Below are 25,088 nucleotides of genomic sequence, written 5' to 3'. Positions count from 1 at the left end.
ATTCTGACTAATGGCAATCCATTCTTGCATAATCAATGCTTGGGGTTTGTCAGAATTTGTGGGTTTTCTTTTGTCCACCTGCCTCTTGAGGATTGCCCACAAGTTCTTAACGAGTTTAAGGTCTGGGGATTTTCCTGACTATGGACCCAAAATTTCAATGTTTTGTTCCCCAAGCTACTTAGTTATCACTTTTGCCTTATGGCACGGTGCTCCTTCATGCTGGAAAAGGCATTGTTTGTCACCAAACTGTTCTTCGATGGTTGGGAAAAGTTTGCACCAAGCATTAATTTCCATCTTTCCTTAGAAAAATAAAGTCTTATTAGAGTGTGCATAAAACGGACCAATCTCTTTCCTGAATAATGATGTTAAGGTAGATACGCTCATGTTCTAGCTAGAAGGATTGAGAAAGTGCTTCCTTCTATAATATTGTAGGACCAAACCGGAATTGTTAAAGGTAGACGCATAGATTTAATGGGCAAGTATACTATATTAAACAAACGTCAAAGATTAGAAGCTAACACCCCAGAGATCTTGCTATCTTTGGATGCAGTAAAAGCACTTGACATGGTTGAATGGGACTACCTATTTACCACATTATATAAATTTGGGTTTGGCCTAAACATATGTGCATGGATGAAAATACTCTAAGCTGGTCCAGAAGCCTTAGTTCGTATTAACAATTTTTTTTCAGATTACTTCAAACAAAAACACAGTACTGAACAAGGATGTCCCCATATCACCAGTGCTCTTCGCACTTGCCATTGACCCATTGACTGTTTACTTTCAAAATGCATTAGCAATAAAAAGAGATTTTCAGAGAAGGATTTGAAAAGAAAATATCATTATATGCAGATAATATGGTACTGTATACATCTGTGCCAGCAGTCCTAAAAAAAAAGTTTCAAAAGATATCTGGACTCAAAATTAATTAGAAGAAAGTGCATTTTCCAGTGAATTGTAGTGCACAATTACTAGACTGGACACCTACCCATTTATCTTAGTGGGTCAGTTTAAATATCTAGGGGTAAATATCACAAGTATATATAAAGCTCTTTTTCAACCAAATTTTGCTGTCTTCATTGGAAAAAATGAAACAATTGTGAATAAGTGGTCCACCCTTCATCTCACATTAGCAGGTAGAATCGACACTGTTAAGATATACATCCTTTACAATCTTTTTCTATTTCCAACTATGCTCGTATACATTAACATTTTTTAAGAAATTAAGACGCAATAATACCCTTATTTATTTGGAATTCTAAGTATCCATGTATCCAGAGGGCAACTCCACAGCAACCTAAAGCAGAAGGGGGCATGGCACTATCTAAATTTCAAATTTAATACTGGGCAGCAAATATACAGGTCATAAACACCTGGGGCCTCATGCATAAACGGTGCGCATGCACAGAAATGTTGCATAAGAACGCTTCCACATTCAAATCGCGATGTATAAAACCTACACTTGGTGCAAAGCCACGCACTTTTCCACGGTACCTCATACCTTGTCGTACACAAGTTCTCCGCTCGGTTTTGCAGACTGGCGGCACCCAGCATCAAAGCAGTGCTACTGTTCCTGTGTGGTTACCCTTTATTTCTTAGAACCACATTTATGGTGCAGCTTTATAAATACACTAATAAACAATATGCGGTTAGTTTTAGTGTAATGCATCCGATTGTAGATTACCTGTAACAGTATAATGGCCCAGGGAATAGCCATAGTATTCCAAATTTCATAACTGTTTTAGCATTGTTACTCTGACTGCACCTTCTTCTTTTTCTTCTTTCAGCTGCTCCCTTTAAGGGTTGCCACAGCGGATCATCTTTTTCCATATTGCTCTCACTGCGCCACTCGGAGTATTTATGTCACTGTATCAGAGTGGGGAATCACAGCAGCAGCTGATCGGAATAAGAATTATCGGTATACATCATCAAGCCCACGCTGCCAAAGCTACAGCAAAACGTTTCAAAGTTTTTCCTGTATGGACCTTGCGGTTCAAAAACCATTTCATCCCAAGAACTATAAACGCACTCAATCAATTGCTCCTTGTAGAACTGCTTGTACTTATAAGGAAAATTACCCCACTGTAAACTTGCACTACAGTTATAATATTACACAACCTGTGCCACTTTATAAAGCGTGTATTTGCATATGATGACGATATAATTTTTAAGATGAAATGCAGCAAAATATGTTGATTATATTATACAGATAAAACTTTAACTTCATTTAAACAATCTGTATTGTTAATAATTAAACATGTGAGGACACGGTGCCACAGCAAGTTCGCGTATTGTTCCTGCCTTGCGCGCTGTATGTTTGCTGAGGCTGGCGCGACACTGGAGGGATAGACTGATAGAATAATTAAACACATACTATGAAGATATTTCAATGTTCCTTAAAAGTTTTGAAGAATCGTCGTAAGCTTACAGATGGCTTAACGTCTATTACAGAGCTGATTGTGTGACGATTGGGTATTTGGGGAAAGAAAAGTAACGACATGAATTGGAGGTTAGTACGTTTGAAAGAGACAGTACTGCTACAATAAATTATTTCATCGAACAATTACTGCGCCATCATGTTTCCATGTTTAATAACATGCTTTCATTCCAATCATCATGAAAATGATATCACGTATACATCTCAGTATTTTAATTATTCAGAGAGCTGTAATATCATGAATGTAATGGATTTTGTGTCCTGTCGGAGAAAGAGAAAGAATGGAAGCACGTAGTGATTCACACACAGAGCACATTGAAGATCAAATACAAAACAAAGCATTTAACGTGCTACTTTAGTTACAATGGGATTTGAGAAACTAGTAAATTAAATGAATTTAAGATGAAGTTTATGATGTTCTACTTTAATTACAAACTACGTGATTAAAGTGGAAATTTCGAGATTAAAGTTGATATTCCGTGCTTTTTTCACCCCACTGTGTGCCTATTTTTTTTTTTGTCTGTACCCTAATCAGCTCAGATGGTGGGCTACAACTCACCTTTTCACTGCGACTTTGATATGTGACTTCTTTTTTATTTTGGCACTGTGCAACTTTGTGAACGTGAGCTTTCGAGTTTCTCCGACATGCTATGTCACTCGATCAGCTTCCTTTTGTTGATTATACCACTGCTTAAATCAACAAATAGTATGCTTTTCCTTTGCCTCCACTTGGTATTCGCTGAAATTCTTATATTTTCCCCCGTGCTTTTCCCATTGTCTTTTCACAGAAGGCTGAGTTTAAGGGCGTTTTATATTAATTTGCATATTCATAGAGGCGTAATTCTGGGAGGAGTTGGGGGTGGGACAGAAGGCGCGTGCACAAGCGTTACTTTTCACGCTGACTGTGATTTATGGAGCGGAAGAACGTGGAAGTTGGAGTACGCACAGATTCCTGCATCTGGATTTTTCTGTGCGTAAGCACATTTCGGCTTTTGTGCTTATGTCACGTTATAGTGCGAATTCTACGACCGGCATTATGCATGAGACCCCTGGACAACAACACAAATCAGTGAATATACACAAGCCAGGTCTACAGTAGAATTAAAATCTTTCAGTACTTCTTTATATTCCCTGCTCTGTGCCCCAGTAAATACAAATTATTGTCAATACACTAATAATCCAATTGCTCTTCATTCACTCAGAATATGGAATCAATGTAGGCAGCATTTTAAGGCAGGTAAGGTCTTTATCTGTTGTACCACTACATGAATGACAATCACTCTTTTCCACCCTCTCAAACATACACAGTATTTAATGCTAGGAAAATGCCTGGGATTAAAACATTGAGAGTCTTCTGCATCAATCATGTTTTTTGCATTCTATGTGTAATTCAGTTTTAACTTCTCATCAACATAAACTTTTCACTACTTTAACTGACCCTGCCCAATTTTCCTCACCTTCCACCTATTTTTATTCTAGAAGAAATACTGATCAGTCTTGAAGACTCGGATAGCATCTCCACAATTTATAAAAACATCTCAAAGGCCCTTCCTTTAAAGATTCCTGGGGCACAATGGGGAAAGGATCTTTCACTTAACATTTCAAAAAAAGGAGTGGAAGGCAGCCATGCACAGAATACACTCTAGCTCCTTATGGGCAAAGCACCTAATTATTCAACTTAAAGTTGAGCGCGTTTATCTCGAGTAAAACTATCCAGAATGTTTCCAGGGCAGGATTCAACCTGTGAACATTGTAATCTATGTCTAGTTTACCTGGGCCACATGTTTTGGGTGTGCACCAAGATAACATTGTTTTGGACAAAAATACTTGACTGCCAATCAGATAGCCTTGGTGTTACAATCACTCCTAACCCATTAACAGCTCTCGTTGGTGTACCCCCAGATAGGCTTAAAGTGGAGAAGGATAAACAAATAGCAGCTCCCTTTACATTACTACTAACATGTAGACTTATCTTGCTCAACTGTAAGAATCCCATCCCACCAATTTTAAGTCAGTGGGTATCTGATGTCCTGTACTATCTGAAATTGGAAAAAATCAAGCTGTCACTCAGGGAATCTGTTGGAAACTGTTTTTAAAATAATGGCAGGATCTAATCAATATCATGCAGCTGATGGGTCACATATCCCATTCACTGCCCCAAAAGTATTAATATAAGTAAAAGTAATACCACTTAATTTAACACCAGGCTGTAATTGATCATCTTCTGTACTTAGAAGTTTGCTGTTTGGGAAGAGTAAGAGTTGAAGGCTGATGTTATGTGGCTTAGCAAGGAGAATGGTTGTTGTGCTTTAAAATGATAAAAGTAAGCATACTTTATTAACAATTGTATATATAATTAATCTCATATTATACTGTCCTACTTGTACTTTGAGCTTTCTTTTTCCAAATCCAAAAGTGACAATAATTAACAGTTGGCACTAATACTTGCAGCATTGTCTAAACCAGCATACTCAAATGGATGCTGTATATGCAAGAGATTATGCAAGTTCGTTGTTTATGAATCTTTTGTAACAACCTTCCTGCTTAGTTAACAAAGTTCACCTAAATCTTTTTTTATAGCTTTACTTTGAAATCAAAATATTGCCAGATTTCTTCTTAGCCACCAATTTGTTCATCTATGCTCTTCTGTACTAAAAGAGGTATTTTTTGTTTTGATACAGTACACGACTATTAACGATGAGTGCACCCTGTGGCACAGTTGAAAATTGCAGGAAGTGAGTAGTCGCAGTATTTTTCTAGTAAAAACTGGTGAAGTCCCTTCAACCATCGAACCCGCAGCCCACATAATAACATTATTTGTTGGCAATGTTTATGGGAGTTGTTGATCAACCCAAGAGTTCTGTACATCACCCCAACCCTAGTGGGGAGACACATTTTCTTCTGGCAGCAGTAGATATATGACCATCATAGTATAGCTAGTTGTGTTTTGTTTAATATGTTATTCCCGTAGTGCTTTTATTTTTTTTTTTTTTAATTATCTTTTCGTCTTAATAACCAGCCGTGTTTGCCTGAATCTTCCTGTTCGGCACCCAAAGCTCACTGTCATTTTCCTCCTTTCCTGTGGATTGTAATCATCTAGCATCTTATCAAATATCAAGTTCCCCTCTTTACTGAAGTTCAACAGTTGTTAGAATTGATTTGGTAATTTTTTATAAAGTGTGCATTTTATTTCTTTCAGCACAAGAAAAATGCCTTGAGCCCCAGAGTTTGTTCCTCTTCAGTGTATTTGGGTCAATTAGGAGACCTGAATTTTTAAATACTAAAGTTATTTTGCGTATGGTTTAGGCATTCCAGATATTTTGTATGTTCTTTTACAAAAATTAGATTTGCATAATTATTTAGTTATTTGGTAATATGTCAGAATTTGATTTTCATTTTGAGATTTGAACAATTTACATTGAGTTAGTTAAACGTTATTAATTTCAAGGGTGAAAATCAGAATTACTTTAACGAATTAGGGAAAATCCCACTGGTTTTTCAAGACAAACATTTTCCTCATCTTTCCTTTTTACAAGTCAGTCAGTGTGCTACATCTATCTACTCAAGCTATGCTACTGTAGTGTTTAGTAGATTTTTTAGCTGTATTGTTTGCATGAAGATAATTGTGTGGTGTGGACTTGTCAACTTAGCTATGTTCATATTAAATTTACAACCTCTCCTACTAGAAATGAATGGTTCTGTAATCTGTATTGTGGAATCCTTTAAATTCTTGGGCACAGCTATCACACTCTCAGCTGGGATATTAACACCACTTACATCACTAAAAAGGCACAGCAACGATCGTATTTTTATGGCAACTAATGAAATGAAATATTTGCCAGCTAATCCCAGTTCAGTTTTATAAGGCTGTATTTGAAACTTTAATCCCATTCTCCATTATTGTCTGGTTTGGTTCAGCAATGGTACACTCCAAATCTAAATTACAGCGTGTTATGAGGTCAGCTGAGAAAATAATTGGTGTTACTCTTCCATCCATGGCAGACGTGTATACATCTCATGTCACCACGGACTCCTCTCACCCAGCTCATCACTCATTCCAAAAATGCCCTCTGGTAAATGCATCAGGTCAGTTAAAACTAAAACACCACAGTAGTTTTTCCCAGAGCCATAGTCTTCTCATACCAGTAATTTAATATTTATTCACTACTATCTTCAGAGGGTCTATATCGCATCCTATAACTGAGCTTGCTTGTTGATTCAGTTGGCCTCTCTTAAAATGATGTTATTAGCCCAGTACACCACAGCATTGAAATTGCACTGGCCGTCACAGAGTTATAGAAGATGTGAAAAATGTGACTTGCCATATTAAAGGAACACAGTCTCCTGATTAAAAAGAGCCTGCTTTTCCATCTCTTTTATATAGTTCCTCTGTCTTTCAAGATCTGTCCAACCTGTCATTAATATGGACCCCTGACAGTTATTCGGGACAACATAGGCTTATCCACTTGCAGCTCTCCCCTTAACAGAGATGGCTTGATGGTGTTAACAGTGCTGGAGAAATCATAAAACATAAATCATTAAACATGATCCTCGCAGTACTACTGGCTTTGTCTAGGTGAGAATAAACCTTGTGGAGCAGATAGATAATTGTATCCTCCACTCCTATATTTGTCCGATAGGCAAACTGCATTGGGTCCAGGTGGTCTACCACAAGAGGACTCATATAGTCCAAGACCAGTCTCTCAAAGGTCTTCATGATGTGGAACGTAAGTGCCACTGGTTTGTAGTCATTGGGTGAAGAGGCATCTGCCTTCTTTGGAAAAGGAATAATGCAGGATGTTTTCCACAGCGGTGGCACTTCGTGGAATAAGCAGTAACATGTTTGGCAATAGTGTGTCTGTTTTTTGTGACCTACAATGAAATTTTGTGCGCTCTATTCAAGTCTTTAAAAAGCATTTTTTGCATATTACCGTTAAGTAACGTGTATTTTACTTGTCATGAGTATTAAGTTGTAGTAAACATATAATGGATCACATAATGACACATTTTAGTTTAGAAATAATTATATGGAGCTTCCCAAACGCACATCTCATTTCTTTTTTTTTTTTTTTTCATCAGTTTTTATGAGTGTACTTGTGTTATACATGCAGTGTTGCTTTGTCATCTAGACTGTTTCACTATACATGAAGGTTGATTTAAGGAGAATTTCCTGATCTAATATGCATATTAAGATAGTTAAACTTGCTTATTAATGCATTTATTTTGTAGGAGTCTTTCGCAAGAGCAAAAAACTGGGTGAAAGAACTTCAGAGGCAAGCAAGTCCAAATATTGTTATAGCTTTGGCTGGCAACAAGGCAGATCTTGCTAACAAGAGAGCAGTTGATTTTCAGGTATGTACTTTTTCCAGTGAGTGATAATGTAGGAGATTCTAGGTATTATTAAGGGAAGTGTAAGAGAGGTGGATGTTTTATTTTTCTGGAAACTACAACAGAGTGGAATGAAATCCTTTTGCAATGAAAGGATAGTGGCTTGCAAATGTGTGCCCATTTTTACACTGCACCATTACTACTTTATCCATTTTGATGGAGAACAAATCAACACTTTGTAATTCCAAAGGACTAATAGTTCTGTATATTTGCTTGGACTCATCAGTGATTTTATGCACTCGGCAAACTTGCTTTCTAGATTTAATGAAGTTGTTTCAGTTGTTTATGACTACACATCCATAGTACAATCCCACTTTATCCCAAAGGTGCTCGGATTGATTGAGATCCTGGCACTGTTCTGTCCATTGGAGTAAACTGATGTAACTGTCAAGTTCATGAGATCAGTTTGAGATGACAATGCACATTATTTTGCTGGAAGTATCTATTTGAAAAGCAGAGGCGGTCACTGTGAATGGATGTGCATGGTCAGCAGCAGTGTGGTATTCAAATAATGCTCACTTGGTACTAATAGGCATAATATGCCACAAAAACATTCCCACACCATATACTATAACTACTAGGCTGTAGCATTTACACAAGGCAGGATGGGTACATGAATTAATGTTGTTTATGCTAAATTCTGAATCTTCTCATCAGCACGTCAAGATTCATTGGGTATTTTTTTCAGTGTTTGGTTATCTAGTTTTGATGATTTCCTGCCCACTGTAGCCTCATCTTCTTGTACTTGGCTAAAACCTGTAGAACCTGACATGGTTGGTTGCTGCTGTAGCACACCTGACTTCAGAGTTTAAAGCAGTGTGAATTAATAATATAGGTTGCCTTTTTGTAGACTTGGAACAAGTCAAACTTATTCTTTTCTGACGACCTGTCTTTAACAAATTTTTGCCAGTAGAATTGCTGGTTTCTAGATGTTTTGTTCCTTTTATTAAAGTTTAATAGAAGGGCAACGGTTTCTGAGATGCTGAGACTATCATAGATTTCCTTAGATTATACTACACCTTGCCAATTATAAAATTTGATCAAACAATAAGTAAATCTATTGACCAGGTCCTCAGTCACATGTATTGAGTAGGACCCCCATGATTGGATATTTAAAGAATTTGGCTGTTTATTTTGCCAAACCGGTATAAATATTAAAGTGGTCACTGAGTTTATGCACCTTGTTAAGAGACTTGCTGTCACATAAAAAGATGTAATAAATAGTGAAAGATCACAAAAAGTAAGTGCATTAGGAAACTTAATGGGAATAGGCATTTGAGCCTGACAGCTCTTTCGGTCCTTCTTTACCTGACCCTTGCAAATTATCTGAATTAAGATCTGAAGGTTATGTAAGCAATTCTGTCTACTATATAACATGACAAAATATTCCATAATTCTCTAGTTTTCTTTGTGAAATTTACCCTTAACCAGCTTATTCTGTAACACAAAATGGAAAATCAATCGGTGAATCAGCCTCATTTGAGTATATTGCAAATAGAATCAGCTGACTTCCAGTGCATACGGTTCTTAGATATCTAGATAGATAGATAGACAGATAGAGAGGAGTCGGATTTCTGGGCACTTCACACATTAGTCATTGTAGCTGATAATTTCAAGTCACATCGGGTACATAGTAGCATCATGTACATAGTAACATACTCTGTATGTATTGCCATCTAGTACCACAGAACCCTTGTGTCTATAGCTTTAGGCTCAATATTATCTTCTTCCAGTGTCATTGACTGTGACCATCAGTAACTCCGTTACTACTTATAAAACAATAGAAGTAATTTTAAACTATATGTGCTGTCAGTTTAGGGGCCTTTTCTCATTTTAGCGTGATTTCTTTTGAACTTGGATCACATTTACTGATTAAAGAATGTCTCAGAGGGGTTCCAAGCAGTGATGAAATTTGCCCAGGGTCATACATGGCACAAAAGCTGCCGTTTTCACTAGTGAGTTATATTTGACTAAATGTAATCTAGATATATAAAGGGTATGCTGATTACTGTTTAGTATACAAGAATAAAGGCCATTTAGAAAGTAGACAACCAATTCAGACAACAATTTTATGATTTAATGATATTAGGTTTTTTAATACCTCTTTTGCAGGAAGCAGAGTCTTATGCAGATGACAATAGTTTGCTGTTCATGGAAACATCTGCAAAAACTTCGATGAATGTGAATGAAATATTTATGGCAATAGGTACAGTATCATATTAATGCTGGAATATAATATGTTTATTACCAACTAGCTTGTTTCTTGCCCCCCACAGCCATTCATGAAAGAAAACAAACTGCAGTAATTGTTGTTGTCATAAATACAGTGGTGTGAAAAACTATTTGCCCCCTTCCTGATTTCTTATTCTTTTGCATGTTCGTCACACAAAATGTTTCTGATCACCATTAGTCAAATATAACACAAGTAAACACAAAATGCAGTTTTTAAATGATGGTTTTTATTATTTAGGGAGAAAAAATCCAAACCTACATGGCCCTGTGTGAAAAAGTAATTGCCCCCTGAATCTAATAACTGGTTGGGCCACCCTTAGCAGCAATAACTGCAATCAAGCGTTTGCGATAACTTACAGCGCTCTGGAGGAATTTTGGCCCACTCATCTTTGCAGAATTGTTTTAATTCAGCTTTATTTGAGGGTTTTCTAGCATGAACTGCCTTTTTAAGCTCATGCCATAGCTTCTCAATTGGATTCAGGTCAGGACTTTGACTAGGCCACTCCAAAGTCTTCATTTTGTTTTTCTTCAGCCATTCAGAGGTGGATTTGCTGGTGTGTTTTGGGTCATTGTCCTGTAGCAGCACCCAAGATCGCTTCAGCTTGAATTGACGAACAGATGGCCGGACATTCTCCTTCAGGATTTTTTGGTAGACAGTAGAATTCATGGTTGCATCTATCACAGCAAGCCTTCCAGGTCCTGAAGTAGCAAAACAACCCCAGACCATCACACTACCACCACCATATTTTACTGTTGGTATGATGTTCTTTTTCAGAAATGCTGTGTTCCTTTTACGCCAGATGTAACGGGACATTTGTCTTCCAAAAAGTTCAACTTTTGTCTCATCAGTCCACAAGGTATTTTCCCAAAAGTCTTGGCAATCTTTGAGATGGAAATCTTGGAAATCTGCCATGCAGGCCATTTTTGTCCAGTCTCTTTCTTATGGTGGAGTCGTGAACACTGACCTTAATTGAGGCAAGTGAGGCCTGCAGTTCTTTAGACGTTGTCCTGGGGTCTTTGTGACCTCTCGGATGAGTCGTCTCTGCGCTCTTGGGGTAATTTTGGTCGGCCGGCCACTCCTGGGAAGGTTCACCACTGTTCCATGTTTTTGCCATTTGTGGATAATGGCTCTCACTGTGGTTCGCTGGAGTCCCAAAGCTTTAGAAATGGCTTTATAACCTTTACCAGACTGATAGATCTCAATTACTTCTGTTCTCATTTGTTCCTGAATTTCTTTGGATCTTGGCATGATGTCTAGCTTTTGAGGTGCTTTTGGTCTACTTCTCTGTGTCAGGCAGCTCCTATTTAAGTGATTTCTTGATTGAAACAGGTGTGGCAGTAATCAGGCCTGGGGGTGGCTACGGAAATTGAACTCAGGAGTGATACACCACAGTTAGGTTATTTTTTAAAAAGGGGGCATGTAGGTTTGGATTTTTTTTCTCCCTAAATAATAAAAACCATCATTTAAAAACTGCATTTTGTGTTTACTTGTGTTATATTTGACTACTGGTTAAATGTGTTTGATGATCAGAAACATTTTGTGTGACAAACATGCAAACGAATAAGAAATCAGGAAGGGGGCAAATAGTTTTTCACACCACTGTATGAGGAAATTACACTGAATTTGTAATATTTATTACATGAAGAATCATATATTGTTATGACTTCTGTGTACCTCAGGGTTAATTTCCTTGTTCTGCATCATTTTTTGATGTAGTAAATGCTTTATCAACTCATAACTGTCAGCTTATCCCAGTGATGAACATGCCAAGACACTGAAAGTGCCTTGTGATAATTTGTGTTATGAGAGATGCTATATGAAATAAGGTTTGATTCTTTTGGATGACAGAGTAGTGGAAACTACCATTGTAAAGAAAATTATTAATGTGCCAGCATTACTTCAGACTATAAACTTTTCTCTAGTGGTGTCCATTCTTGTGAATCTGTTGTTTTATATCTGCAGCAAAGGCAGTGTATATTCTAATCATACTTAACCAGGAGTTAAAGAAAAAAAACCTCTGTCGTTTTCATCTTTGGTTTTGGTCAGACTTGCAGTTTATTTTTGGATTGTTTTTGATTTAGGGGTTAAATGTTATGTATTTTTGCTTGTTTTTTTATTTTGGTATTTGATACACTTTTTTATTAATCCCTGAGGGGAAATTGTCTTTTCATGTGACCTTTGTAAGTCAGAGCGCAGGGTCAGCCACCATGGAGCAATTTTAAGGTTAGCGGCCTTGCTCAAGGGCCCAAGGAAACAGGATCCCTTATGGCAATGAGATATGAACCGGCAACCTTCCAGAAACATGTGAAAATAAAACATAGGTCTTTTCCTCCCTGCATAGGTGATGAATTGGGTTTAGGCTTCGTAACTGATTTGACTATGGTAGATCTTGTGTTCTAGAACAGTTGGTATTTTGTTATGTGTTATCCTGCTAAATATAATCGTACCTGATGGGTATTTGAGGCCAATAGCGAGATCAGAGTGATAAATGATTACTGAAATATTACAGAATAGTTTGGGTAACTTGGCTCCAAGGGTATAAACCCTGACTGACTGACGTTCACTTCCAAATTTTTAGTGTTAATATAACAGATGTAATTGTATGATGTAATTAATTAATTAATTAGTTGTATGGATGTAATTCATTTCTGAGTTGAATAATTCTTGTATGTATTAGTTCATCCCTTATTTTTCCCAACTCCACTTAATCCATAAAAGGCCGCAGCAAAGCAGTGTTCAGCATGAAATCTTAGAACTACCATATATACTCGCAGATAAGTCAGGACTTGATTTTACCCTATAATTTCTGGCCTTTTATAATGTCGGTTGTGTGAGTCAAATGCGGAAAACTCATGCTATTGGTCCAAAAGATTATGATATACTAACTCCCGCCTGAGAGAGTAACCACAGAGCACACTGCCCTTCCCAAATCGCCTCATGTATTGTGCCTACGTGATGACAAGGTAAAATCCAAACAATTCCGAAGCAACATTTGCACTGATTTGTGTTTTTTGTATCTCACATCCTCGTATACCTTTATTGTAAGAGCATCCCATATCTGTGATGGAGCATTCGATGAGAAGGAAATATGGAGCTGGTTTTAAATTAAATGTCATTGAAGCAGCAAAAGAAATTGGTAACTGTGCTGCTGCAACAAAATTCAATGTGTCTGAGAAACTGATTCGAGAATGGAGGAGGCAAGAAGATGTTAAAAAAAAAATAATAATAATAATTTAAATGTTGTGTTGCATTTTTGAACGGGTGTACAAGTTGGGGTCTTTTTTTTTTTTTTTGTGTTTAAGACCCCACTTATATGTGACAATATACAGTAATTCCGAATACAACTTCACGCCATGTTAAGTTTACTGATCCACATACCTACATGTGCAAGGACTAATAAAGTAATCATTGTAGTCGTTTAATCCAGTTTACATGTCAGCAGAACCTGGAGTACCCTCAGAAAAGCGGGAGTGGTTTTTTTTTTTGTTGTTGTTTTCCCTCTCGTAATTAGGCAGGTAAGGTGGATTTGATATTAAATGTACTTTTGTTTTGAGCTGTTCATGTGGAACTTCACAAGAGAATATGTTAATTTTGCAACCTTTTTCTATCACATTATATGATATAGGTTCCTTCATGTATAAGATTGACTGTTGATTTTGGATTTTGTTTTGAACAAAATATATTGCTAATATCAATTAGTAAAGTTCAAAAGAAATATACAAGCAGGAGATAAATAATTTAATTCTGTAATCTTATATATTGTACTGTGATTTCTTAACAAATAATATGATAAATTTTATCATGTGTTTATTTTAAAATGTAGTTTATTATAACCTATTTGTTTTGGCCTGTAGATTACTTAGTATTTTCTAGGCATTCTGCAATTTTTGGACTATTCTCCACAAAGTATGTTCTTAGAATAATACTGGTTTATGAAAAAAATATTTTATTTTAAAAGTTAATCTTATTTGCTCTGATTAAGATACATGTATTCTTTTTCAGCAAAGAGATTGCCTAAAAATGAACCACAAAATACAGGAGCAAACAGTGGAAGAAACCGAGGAGTAGACCTTACTGAGACTACCCAACAAAACAAGAGCCAGTGCTGTAGTAACTAACCGGAAGATAACTAAGTGCATCTCAAAGAAGTCACTTCCTTAACTCAATAACAAAGGAATTGAGGGGTGTTTAACCCAGAATAGCTAAAAAAAGACTGTGTATAGTTGCATTTCTAATACAAAGTTTATTTTATGTCTTTTGAACTTTTTATTTTTTAAAGATGTACTTCAAAATTATGATGCATGTATCACTACAAGGCCTAAATATAATTTTTTAACATTACTTGGCAGCAGAAACATCAACTTTATAGCTGAAAAGGACAGACCTGTCTGATACAATGGTTTTATCTTAGATTACCCACTCTTGTTATAGGGAAGTGTTATTAGCAATCACCAAAAAGTTATTGTATCCAGTTGTGCTTTTTTTTTTTTTTGTGCTTTTTTTTGTGTCCTTTAACTTCCCACCAGATAAACTTGTAGCATTAGAACCCAGGCAAGTCCCCAGTACCCCTGTACCTTGGGGGTGGGGGGAGGGGAAATAAATTGTCAGGCTCTTCGGTCACGACCTTCTAGTTGTTTTAGTGGCATTGTGCAATTGTTTACAGTATTTCTGCAAGAACACTTTTCAGTAAAAATACATTCCTGTTCATAGTGATTTCTATATGAAAATTGACCTGCAGTAAGTCGGATATTCGTTTTTTGGAGTGGGAAAGTAAATCATATCTGTTATTATGGTAGTCAGTTAAAAGTATTTTTTTTTTATTTGATCATGTTAGTGTCCTAGCAGGTTATCAGCTAAACCAGTCTTTGGTAATGGGTGATATCTGTTTCTTTAATTTAAAATAGTGTTTGTGCTAACTACTTTTTTCCCGCAGAGTTGATAATGACCACGTGTAATAAATAATTCAGCAGGTCTAGTGAAAATGTAAATCATGCCTTGCACTAACAGCTCATTAATATTATTTGTCCATTATTACAATTGGTGTTTGTTAAATAATTTACTGTAAATAAGGGTGTTGCAATGTATCTTACTTTTTAACATACCACAAGTTGGACTAAAGTTTGCTAGAGAGCTCAAATAATCACAAAAAATGTACAGTAAAGAAGCAGTTCCATATAGAAAGGGTTTAGAAATTTTCACAAATGGTTAAATTATAATCCGTGGTGGTCTTTATAAATGTATGTAGTGTTATTAACAAAGAATTTGAAATTACTTTAGTGGTTTGTCTTGTATTTTCTCAGAACTTAAATTAAGTTTGATTTTTATATTTTTAACATTTGTTTTACTTTGCACTCATAAGACATTGATTTCTTGTACATACTTCATAGAGCATTCAGTCTTCAGATGTTTAGACAGACAGACAGACAGACAGCTGGTTCAGACTATTTAGAATACTGCCTAGCAACACAGATGACGGTGTAACACAGGGATAAAAAACTGATCAGTAAAGATGCCCAGGTGCTAGTTTATGTAATATGACAATTAATTAAAAAGGGAAAATTGTTTGCTGTGCACATTTAAACCAGTTTAATGTCAAGTGCAAACAATTCTGTTATTAAATAAACATAAAAAAGCAAGCTGATTGATTTGAGCATGTTGTTAGAAAAAAATGCACTTTTAAAATGAACAAATTATATTTACAAGTCATAGTTATTTGCCAAATACATTACACTTACTAAGTATGTTTACTCTAAGCTGTTTCCCCCCATTGTTTTGTTAACTTCATATATACTATTTAAAGTTTTTCAGCAATAAAGTCACAGCCAGGTAGAATAACAACTGTAACTGAAATATTTTCCTTTGATCCTGCCATCATTGCAGATTTCACAATGTTTTTGCAAATCAAACCTGCAAGATTTTTGAAATATTCATTTTCAGGACTGTCTTCGATAACAGATGACTGTGTCTTAAGAGAGCTTTCTGACATTCCTTCTTTAATTTTATTATGAATATCTTTGGTCCTGTTGTTACTTTGAGAAGCACTGAGGAAATCTTCTGAATCTTGATTTATAACAGGACTTTGTCTTAATGTTTTAAAATTTCTGAGATGGCTGTCTTTTGACTTGAAGTAGGTTTTTATACTTTCTAGTCCAACCTTTGCAACATCAGTTTCATTTAATACCTCCCAGAGACCACTGGAAGCTAAAATTAAAAACTGGAAGGAACAGTCAATTGGTATAGAAGCAGAGCATGGTACTGGTATAACAGACCTCTTAAGCAGGGGATCTCCATGATGACCCAGACCTCGTGTTGCCTTTGTTAGCCCTTCTACTAATCCATGTTTTTCATTAAAGCTAATGGATCCTCCACATCGAAGAATTCGTTTTCTTTCCTTTGGATTTGCAGTGCTGTGGTCTTTTGTCAGACGGTAGCCTTTTCCATTTCTGCATAAAACTGCATGTGTATTACCTGGTAAATAATACAGAACAGTTAATGGGGTTTTTGGTGGCCACATTAAAAGCAATGTATATTCAGATAACACTTAATGATTTCATTTCTTTTGTTTCTATATATTGATTTATGTACAGAAGTATAAATGATGTTGCATAAAGTTTTCTGTATCCAAATCAGAAAAATATATCAAAACTACTAAGAGTGTTCCTTGCACAGCATTGCTTTTTTTCTTTAATTCTGTCAGAAGGATGTAATCTGCATTTAGAATTAATCCTAACACGTGAAAGGGTTAATAATGGTAAAGGGAAAGACTCCTTTTTCTCAAGCTGCAGTGCCATCTGGTTTTCATTACCAGATTGTATTAATAAATTGTATTTTCATTGTACTTGAGTTTTAAATTGTTGCAAGTTTTCTTGCGGTCTGAAATAATGGTAAGTGAGCCAGCAGAAGGCTAATATGCAGAACTACAATTCATATGAGTTATTGTTCTTGGTGAACTTGTGTATAATCAATCAGCTCTATGAACAAATTATTAATATCTTAAGATAAACTTTAAACATATTTATTTCATATGAGAAAGCAGCTTTCTTATTAGGAGAATGTCATCACATGTAGTTCATGTTCAGATAGGTATTTCTGTCTTGAGCTGCTTAACGTGCACTTTCAGCACTACCTGAACAATACTGCAGTCAGTCATTTCTATTCATTTAAATGCAGAGGTTTCTTTCAACCTTTAACAGATAAATGGCAATAATAACCTAAGGAGAATACTGATAATATGCATCAGACTACCATACGTGCTTATTAAAAGATAAAATAATTAAAAAGCAGCTGTTTCCCTGGTGAACAGTTAATTAGTTTTGATTTTTTTTTGGATACCTTCGTATGATAAAAGGAACATGGTGTTTTGAATATCTTATTTATTTTTATTTTTTTAATGATAAACAGTAGCAGAGTAGCTGGTATGCCAAAAGAGAAATCTCATGAGAATATTTAAGTATCCACAAGAATGTATCCTTCTATTGCAACAAACTGGAGCCATCTACCATATCTTTCAAGTTGCCATCATCCATCATAATGGAAAAATTCGAAAGGGACTACAGCTTTCATCAGTGGTGCCCTGTATGCCAGCTATTACTGTTCTGGAATGGGTCCTGGGACAGCTGGTCCATGTAATCTGTAAAAGCAAGACATTACTTACCAAAAAAAAAAATATATATCTGAAGTGAGAGTCTGCATTCATATAGGTAAAAAAGGAATATTGGGATAATTCAACATTTAATCACATATTCCTAGTTCTTAGATTTGCATTATTTAATAAGAAAAATTCATTTGCACAATAATACTAACGATAATGGTTAGGGTTTCAAGGGTGTTCATTTAGTAAATATGTTGCTCCTTGTATAAGGATATAAGCTGCTTGTTATAGTTTTCTCTGTAAATGTTTTGTTAATAATTGATATTCTTTTCTGGTCCTTTTTAAGTTGTGGTCAGACAATTGCAGCAACCTTTTAGTTTTGTAAGTTCACCACTGGCGATCAACCTTGGCACCTTTCTTAATTGTGAACTTTCTAACCACCCTCGACGGAGTTGTGACCATTTTGAGCAGCAGGTAATAATATCTAGACTGTTCATGTAGCCCAGTAACTGCAAGTTCATACTGACATTATTTGACTATATTTCATTTGTAACATAGTTTCACAAAAGCAATTTAACTTTTCATTTTTCATTTTGGTTTTAATTCCAAAGAAAAGCCCACATTTAAGAGATGGGCTAAAAAAAACTACCTGAAAATTAAACGTTTGGTAATAAATTCTGTATCAATTAAGTTTTACAAGTTTTCTTGATTATATCCATCTGTATATAAAAGTAATTGATTCTGACAGGTGCTTTGTTTTCATTTGGAAAGAAACCAGTGCCAAAATGTGCTTCATGATTTTATATTCCCTCTGCATTCTTCTGCCTGCGTAAGGACCAGGGGCCTGTTGTATCAAACATTTGCTTAGATTCCATAAGAAGATTTTGTTTATGTTGGAAAGGCAAAAAAAAGTGTACACACCAGGGGGAAAAAAAAAAATCTATAAAACCTTACGTACACCATGTGACATGCCAAGTTTCTTTTCAGACTTTCAGGCCACTTAAAAGTACATACTTGTTTGTGCATACCATTTTAGCTAACACCCATGACCTCCCATTCCCATAATATATATATATATATATATATATATATATATTTTTTTTTTTTTGTAAAGGATCTAATCACCATATACATTTCTCCATGTCCTTGAGTAATGTCTTTAGGTAGTAATGCACCACAGAGTGTAAAAAATTGGGAAAACACAGAAGAAACTTCAATAAAATTGAATTTGAGGTATTACTGAAAGAAGTAAAGAACCACAGAAACATTCTTTTTAATGGTCTCTCAGTGGGAACCACAAATAACATTAAAATCCAAGAGTGGAGAAAAGAATTGTAATGTGCTTTCAAGCAATACCCCGAATGCTCAGAACGATCTCTACATTCTACACAAGCAATAATTCTATCACAATGCAGCATAAAGCCTGGGGCTGTAGAGCAGCGTATATATAGATATATATTTTTATATCTATTAAAACGAAATGAAATCCTGATAGGGAGACAAGATATGATCTTCTTGGAAGACAATTTGACATCCCGCAAGAGAGTCTTTAAAGTCATGCAAAGATAATTTGATGTCCCGCGAGACTAGCCAGTGAGGCAACATGTAAAACAAGTTCATGGACATCTAACGAAGCAGTTGTTGTAATGCTTTTGGCAGATAGACATCATGTACTTGCCGCTGTAAAAACGACAAGCGAAAAGCAGAACACGTAGTTTGCCAGCAGCAGGAAACCAGCAGATGATCCAACCGCTTCTCCTTGGCGTTTGTTCAGCCCTCCTAAACCCCCCCACCACATTTCACAACAAGAGCGGCAGAAACGCGAAGTGGTAAAAGGACAGCTGCAGTATTTGAAATGATCGACACAAAGCACAACAAGCAGAAAATGCAGCTCGCCAACAGCAACAAGCCTGCGTTCAACCTCCCCTTCACAGAGATACAAAGTGGCAAAAGGACAGCTGTTGTACAGGCTTTTAAATGATTGATGTGCAGCGTGACAAAATGAAGACACAGCTCGCCAACAGCAGCAGAAAGACAGCAGATAATCCGACAGCATCTCCTTGGTGTGCATTCAGCCACAACCCCACACCCCCCCACAACATGAGCAGCGTTATATATGTCCTGCAAGAAAGATTTAACCACGCCTGGGGCCAGAAATAAAGGACAAGTATTGTTTAAACAATAGTTTTAAAGTAGAAGTTAAAATAATGCATATGTAACAATTCCCATGAAAATAACAGTAGAAGTTAAAATAATGCATATGTAACAATTCCCATGAAAATAACAATCTGTTTAAATTGTATATCTGGTAAACCAAACCCGGGGGTGGGGGAAAAAAAACAAAATTAGGCCGTCTTGTAGGTTGCATATCTTACCCGTTAGATGGTTCCTCTTTAGTGTTGGGCAATGATTCAGCTTAACACATTAGCAACACTGAATATCACTACACTCCAGCAGATGGTGCTATAGAGATCCCTGATCCCTGTAATGACTTTTTAACTCTTAAATGCTTACTATGAACAGTACCGGGTTCACAAACATTTGGTGTAAAAATGTAGCCTGAAGCTTTGTTTACTTTAACAGTTAGTTCTTGCAGACCAAAATGCTAAACTGCATAAGCAGCACAAAATAGAAAAGGAGGGGACAGCAGAACGTGAAGATTTCTTCTTGCAGAGTATACCAGTAGATAAGAACTTTGCTGGTGTCTTACAGTTGCTCTGTGAGTGCAGCAAAATTGTCTTTTGAGATTTTATTGTTTGTTGGTTGTATTTAATTTAAGTGAATTGTGTTACTGATTAAACATTTCCAATAATCAGCACAAAGCCATTGATACTTCTCCTAAGGCTCCATGTACATTAAATATAACAATGGAGAACTTCACAGTAAATGCTATTTAAAACTGTTTGGCCATGTACGCACAGTTTTATGACTAAAATGATACAAAGAGGGCAATGAAGCACTAACAGCAGGGTTCTATAAAGTAGTACCTGATGCTTTGTGAGGCATGGAGTTTTCTGTCGTGTTTATGTAAACATTTCTCAATTTTCTCTACCAGCTTTGTGCCAGGGGGCCATGACCAATCCTAGCAAAATAAACTGGGGAAAAAAAACAAAAAAAAAAAACCTGAATGGAGCATCAGCCCATTACAGGTCACACTTAGGCACCTAGGCAATTTGGAGTCTTTGGTCACATGCATGTTTTTGGGATGTAGGTATAAAACCACAGAAGCACCATGAGAACATGCAGACCCCATGGAGGCAGTGGCAGTCTCCTGTGAGAGTAGTGCTAATCCGTGTGCTGCATGTAAGTAAACACATTAATGATATTATATTTTTCTCATGTAACCTGTTTTAACAGATTAATGTTTTCTATGCAGTAGTGAGTCATACCCACCATTTTTGTTTCCATTTTCCTAGATATTGATGCTTTTGGTCTTGTAGGCAGTAGTGCTGCCTCATGCCATTTGGACCACTAATTGATTACAACAAGATGGTGCCTTTTGTGTCAGTTTTCTTTATTCTTCCCTTCAGTTATGTATGGATTTCCTTTCATAGTTCAGACATGCTTATTGGTTGAATGCCAGGATTTAATTGGCCTGCATGGGAGTGTGCCTACTAGGGCCTGGTGTGGTATTCTGTGCAGGGTTCATTTTTGCCTTAAGACTGTAGCTGCTAAGTACAACAAACTCCAGCTTTATGCGCAATTAATAAAAACGTTCCTGAAATGGATGAATGGCTTAATCTCGGTTGTATTTTTTCATAAATTGCTGCAATCAGTGTAAACGTGACACATGGAAAATGTTTGACAATGTATACATATAGAATATTTTTTAGATACTGTATGTAATAGGAGTGATCAAAAGGTTTTGACTGACCTGGTAAGTAATGCACCAGTAAAGCCATCCAGGGTTTAGCAGAAGGGTCCTATTACATGTTGACTAGGCAAGAAAGAATTGCTGTAGGCATATTTTTCTCCAGTTTTGGAAATGTAATGATAGTTTGATATCTGATTTTGCTCTTTATCCTTAGGCAAGAAACCTACACTCTAGGCCACAAATGCCAGAAAGTGGAAAATCAACATAAGCTCATTTTTGGATGCTTGTAGAATCTGCTCAGACCTTTTTGATCATCTTGTTAAATCAAATGTATAGAAAATACATTAAATGCTTTCCTAACTCTTAAGGTTTACAACAACAGAATCAAATGCCTGTTTTGGTAACCTTCCCTGCTACCCTTTTGAAAAAATACTTCTAATTCTTCATTATATATATTTTGGTGCAACAGTGGGATTAGTGGTGCCTCACTGCTCCAGAGTGCTAGGTTTAAATTGCTCCCATGTCACCATCTGTGTACAGTTTGCATGTTTTCCCCACGTCCACGTGTCTTCTGAGGGTGCTGTCTGGGTTCCCTGGTGTTAAATGTGAGTCAGTGAGTGTGCCATACAAAGAACTGCCACTTCATCCATTCTTCCTTGTGTTAAATGCTGTAGTAGATAGGTGATGGTCAACCTGCTTAAACCATTACTGGTTTTGCAAAGCTGATTGTATTGCAGCATCAGGCATAAGGTGGGTATCGACCACATATGCTTAATCTACATGGGTCCAGTTTGGAGAAGCCAATTAAAGCCTAATTATTAAGTAACTGTTAAATTGTATTTCTCTACTATATAATAAAAATAAAATGCTATTGTGTGTGTGTGTGTCCAGTCTCTCCAGGCAGTTCGATTGGTCAGTTTATCAGTTTAGCGTTGGTGGATCAGTAGTAGGGATTATTACACAATATGTCAAGGGTACAAAGTTGAATTCCTAATTGTGGCTTTTTTTTATTTTAACACAAAAAGTACTTAAAATGGAGCATTTCAACACTAACAAAACAAATTATGTGCTGAATGATGCAGGTAATGGGGGCCCATTGTTGGCAGTCAAAAATCAAGCAGGGTGCCTCGATATATCAGAGAAGCAGGCCTTATGCGAATGTGATCAAGAGACGAAGCATCAGGCAGGAATGTTGAGATGTTGAGAGGCAGGAAAATACCGAGCAAAGGTGTAGGAGGAATACTGAAGGTACATACAGTATACTGTAGAACAGCAGTTATCAAATATTTTTAGTCATCGACAGGTATCGTTGCTGGTTGTGTCTGAGCCTTTCACAGAGGTCCCTTTCATGGTGTGGCACAGCATAACGTACTGTATATCTTGTACCACAAATTTTGAGACATTCTTATCAATATGGCATGATGTATATGTTGTGTGTATTACTTTGTATGTGCTTTATTTACATAACATTCTCAAGCCTGCCTGAATCCACATTGATTCATTCATTCACAATTACACAACGCCAATTTGGAATTTCTACTCTGTCTTCACACTAAGGAAGGCAGCAACACCACCCTCCGCCACTTTGCTATCTTTTGTGATCGTGTTCAGAAAATACAATAAAGAAACCATAGTAACTTTGGATTGTTTGTTGTTATAATTTGATAATGTGTACTGAATGAAATGAGTATACAGCATGCAGGGCTTACAAGTAGAAGTACGTTTTATAAAGATAAACAGGACTGTAAAATAAAATGAATAATTGGTTAGTACCCACTGAATTTATGAAATCTTACCATTATTAATTCTGGTTTGAAGTAAGGGGGACTTACAAAGAGAAGGTTAACGTTACCTCTTATTACAAATGGGTGCGTCTGTGTCAATCCCTGGAAAAAAAAAATTGCAAGTCAAATTAAAACTTGACTTGAGTGACTGACCCTTACCGGCATTGGCAATGTGTATCATTCCAGGGATGTTACCCCGCTGTCCCGCCTGTACCTTCACATCTTCTCCCACTGCCTTTATTTCTTGTCCTGAGCTCTCGATTAGGCAAATTAAAGGGGTGCAGCCACTCCACCTAATCCTGGAGGTTTCGTTGCGACCCAGAGACAACACTCGGTCCATTCTCCAAAACGCCTCTTCGAATGCTCTGTGAATGTGTATTGTGTCGCTGGGATTATCGTCTGAGATGCTGGGCTCATCTAAATTACGAAACAAAGGGCGAAAACTGGAGAGCTTTTGCATATCTTCCGTTGTTGTTGAATACTTTAAAGAAGGGCGTTTTGAGAGTTGTTCCAGGAAAAGAAGTGGGAGCTCTTCTGATGCTATTTTGGCGGCGCAGCCTCCGTGGAATCCGCTAAACACGCCAATGAGACACGCTTCCGATTTCTGGCCGTATCCATTCACTAGAACTGACGCGTCTTCCATTTGAGGATTCCAATCGGGATTCTGCTGCTCACAAAAGGCGACTGCTTTGATCAGCGGACTGTTAACTTCTGATACTTTTACGCAAAAGTCAAACAAGCGGTTCTCGTTTTCGCCCTCCGAACCGATCACACGAAATGTCCCATTTACACTATAGCAGAGGCTGGCACGCGAGTCCACTTGGGCGCATTGTGAGGTGAGAGCCGTGCGGACGTAACTACGGCTCAGGAAAGGCGCTTTATCCGAGAAGACGCTCTCTTTGTCTGGTGCCGGCATGTTCTCCTTTTCGGTTTCTCCTGAACTTTCCAAATCCAATGAAACTGAAGATGTTACAGCTGATAGCGTCGAAGAACTCATTTTGCTACAATGTAAAAAGAAAGAAGATACTGTACATATACTATATTTTGCCAATTATGTTTTGTGACGTCTTGTTTAACGTTTCGGTGATCAATACGTCAGAAAATGCTGTTAATTTTTTCAGTAATAGTCTATGTATGTCTGTAAAATGCCGTACATATATAAATATTCAGCGTTAACCAGTCGTTTTACAGTCTAATATATACAGAGCAAAAGGTTTTAAAGTACGGGACACTTTCTGGCAGCCCTCTTCTGTTGACATTCGTTTCTATGGAAACCCCAATCGGGTACGCCTGCAAAGATAAAGGGACTCAAAAGACATTCCATACATGTCGGAAGAGGCAGATCTTTACGTTGTTACTACGTTAACGTAAATGGCATCTGCACACAAAAGACTTTTGTTGATAATCTCACATTAAAAACTTCAACGCCATAATGTAAGATCTATGATTACATTCAGTTCGTGTCAGTACATTGATCCTTATAGAAATCCAGACTAATAGAGCGAAAAGTTTCAGCCATGGTGTAAAGAATATTGTACTTTAGCTTTATATGGTACTACAAAAATTATCTTGAAGAACTGAGGGTTATCGCATTCCTATCTATACACGCAGCCAGACTATTTCAAGACAAAGATGTTGTTTCAAATGTTTATAATAATCAACATCTGCGTATCCCGACGGTTCGGCAAAAAAAAACACGAATTTATATATTCATGATACTCCAATTCCTCCATCCGAAAGATGAATTACAATGTACACCGATCAGCCACAACCTTAAAACCACTGACAGGTGAAGTGAATAACATTGTTTTTTTTTTGTTTTTTTTTTTGCTTTACAATGG

At 36.7% G+C, this 25,088-nt stretch overlaps 2 protein-coding genes across 2 annotated transcripts in view; one reads left to right on the top strand and one right to left on the bottom strand.

Moving 5' to 3' along the window:
- rab5aa (RAB5A, member RAS oncogene family, a) overlaps window positions 1–16,896 on the top strand; it is a 58,836-nt gene extending 41,940 nt beyond the window's left edge. The window contains exons 4-6 of the mRNA XM_039736194.1: window positions 7,667–7,789; window positions 9,938–10,031; window positions 14,061–16,896. Coding sequence (XP_039592128.1) covers window positions 7,667–7,789; window positions 9,938–10,031; window positions 14,061–14,176 — 333 coding nt within the window. The 3' untranslated portion in view covers window positions 14,177–16,896. The remainder of the gene's footprint in view (window positions 1–7,666; window positions 7,790–9,937; window positions 10,032–14,060) is intronic.
- LOC120515483 (protein phosphatase 2C-like domain-containing protein 1) lies at window positions 15,853–24,244 on the bottom strand. The gene is made up of 2 exons (XM_039736545.1): window positions 23,407–24,244; window positions 15,853–16,526 (listed from the first exon to the last, which is right to left on the bottom strand). The coding sequence occupies exons 1-2, from the start codon at window positions 24,242–24,244 to the stop codon at window positions 15,853–15,855; spliced, it is 1,512 nt and encodes a 503-aa protein (XP_039592479.1).
- Between the last annotated feature and the right edge of the window lie 844 nt (window positions 24,245–25,088).

This window comes from Polypterus senegalus, chromosome 15, assembly GCF_016835505.1.
Source record: "Polypterus senegalus isolate Bchr_013 chromosome 15, ASM1683550v1, whole genome shotgun sequence".
Lineage (NCBI taxonomy): Eukaryota > Metazoa > Chordata > Cladistia > Polypteriformes > Polypteridae > Polypterus > Polypterus senegalus.
This window is presented reverse-complemented; position numbering and strand designations above follow the sequence as displayed.

What these genes read in the sequence shown, in the direction of transcription:
- LOC120515483 (XM_039736545.1), bottom strand. Translation starts at nt 24,244, where the DNA reads ATGAGTTCTTCGACGCTATCAGCTGTAACATCTTCAGTTTCATTGGAT. An exon ending in GATACACATTGCCAATGCCG is followed by an intron (nt 16,527 to 23,406) that starts GTAAGGGTCAGT and finishes ATTATTTACCAG; the next exon opens with GTAATACACATGCAGTTTTA.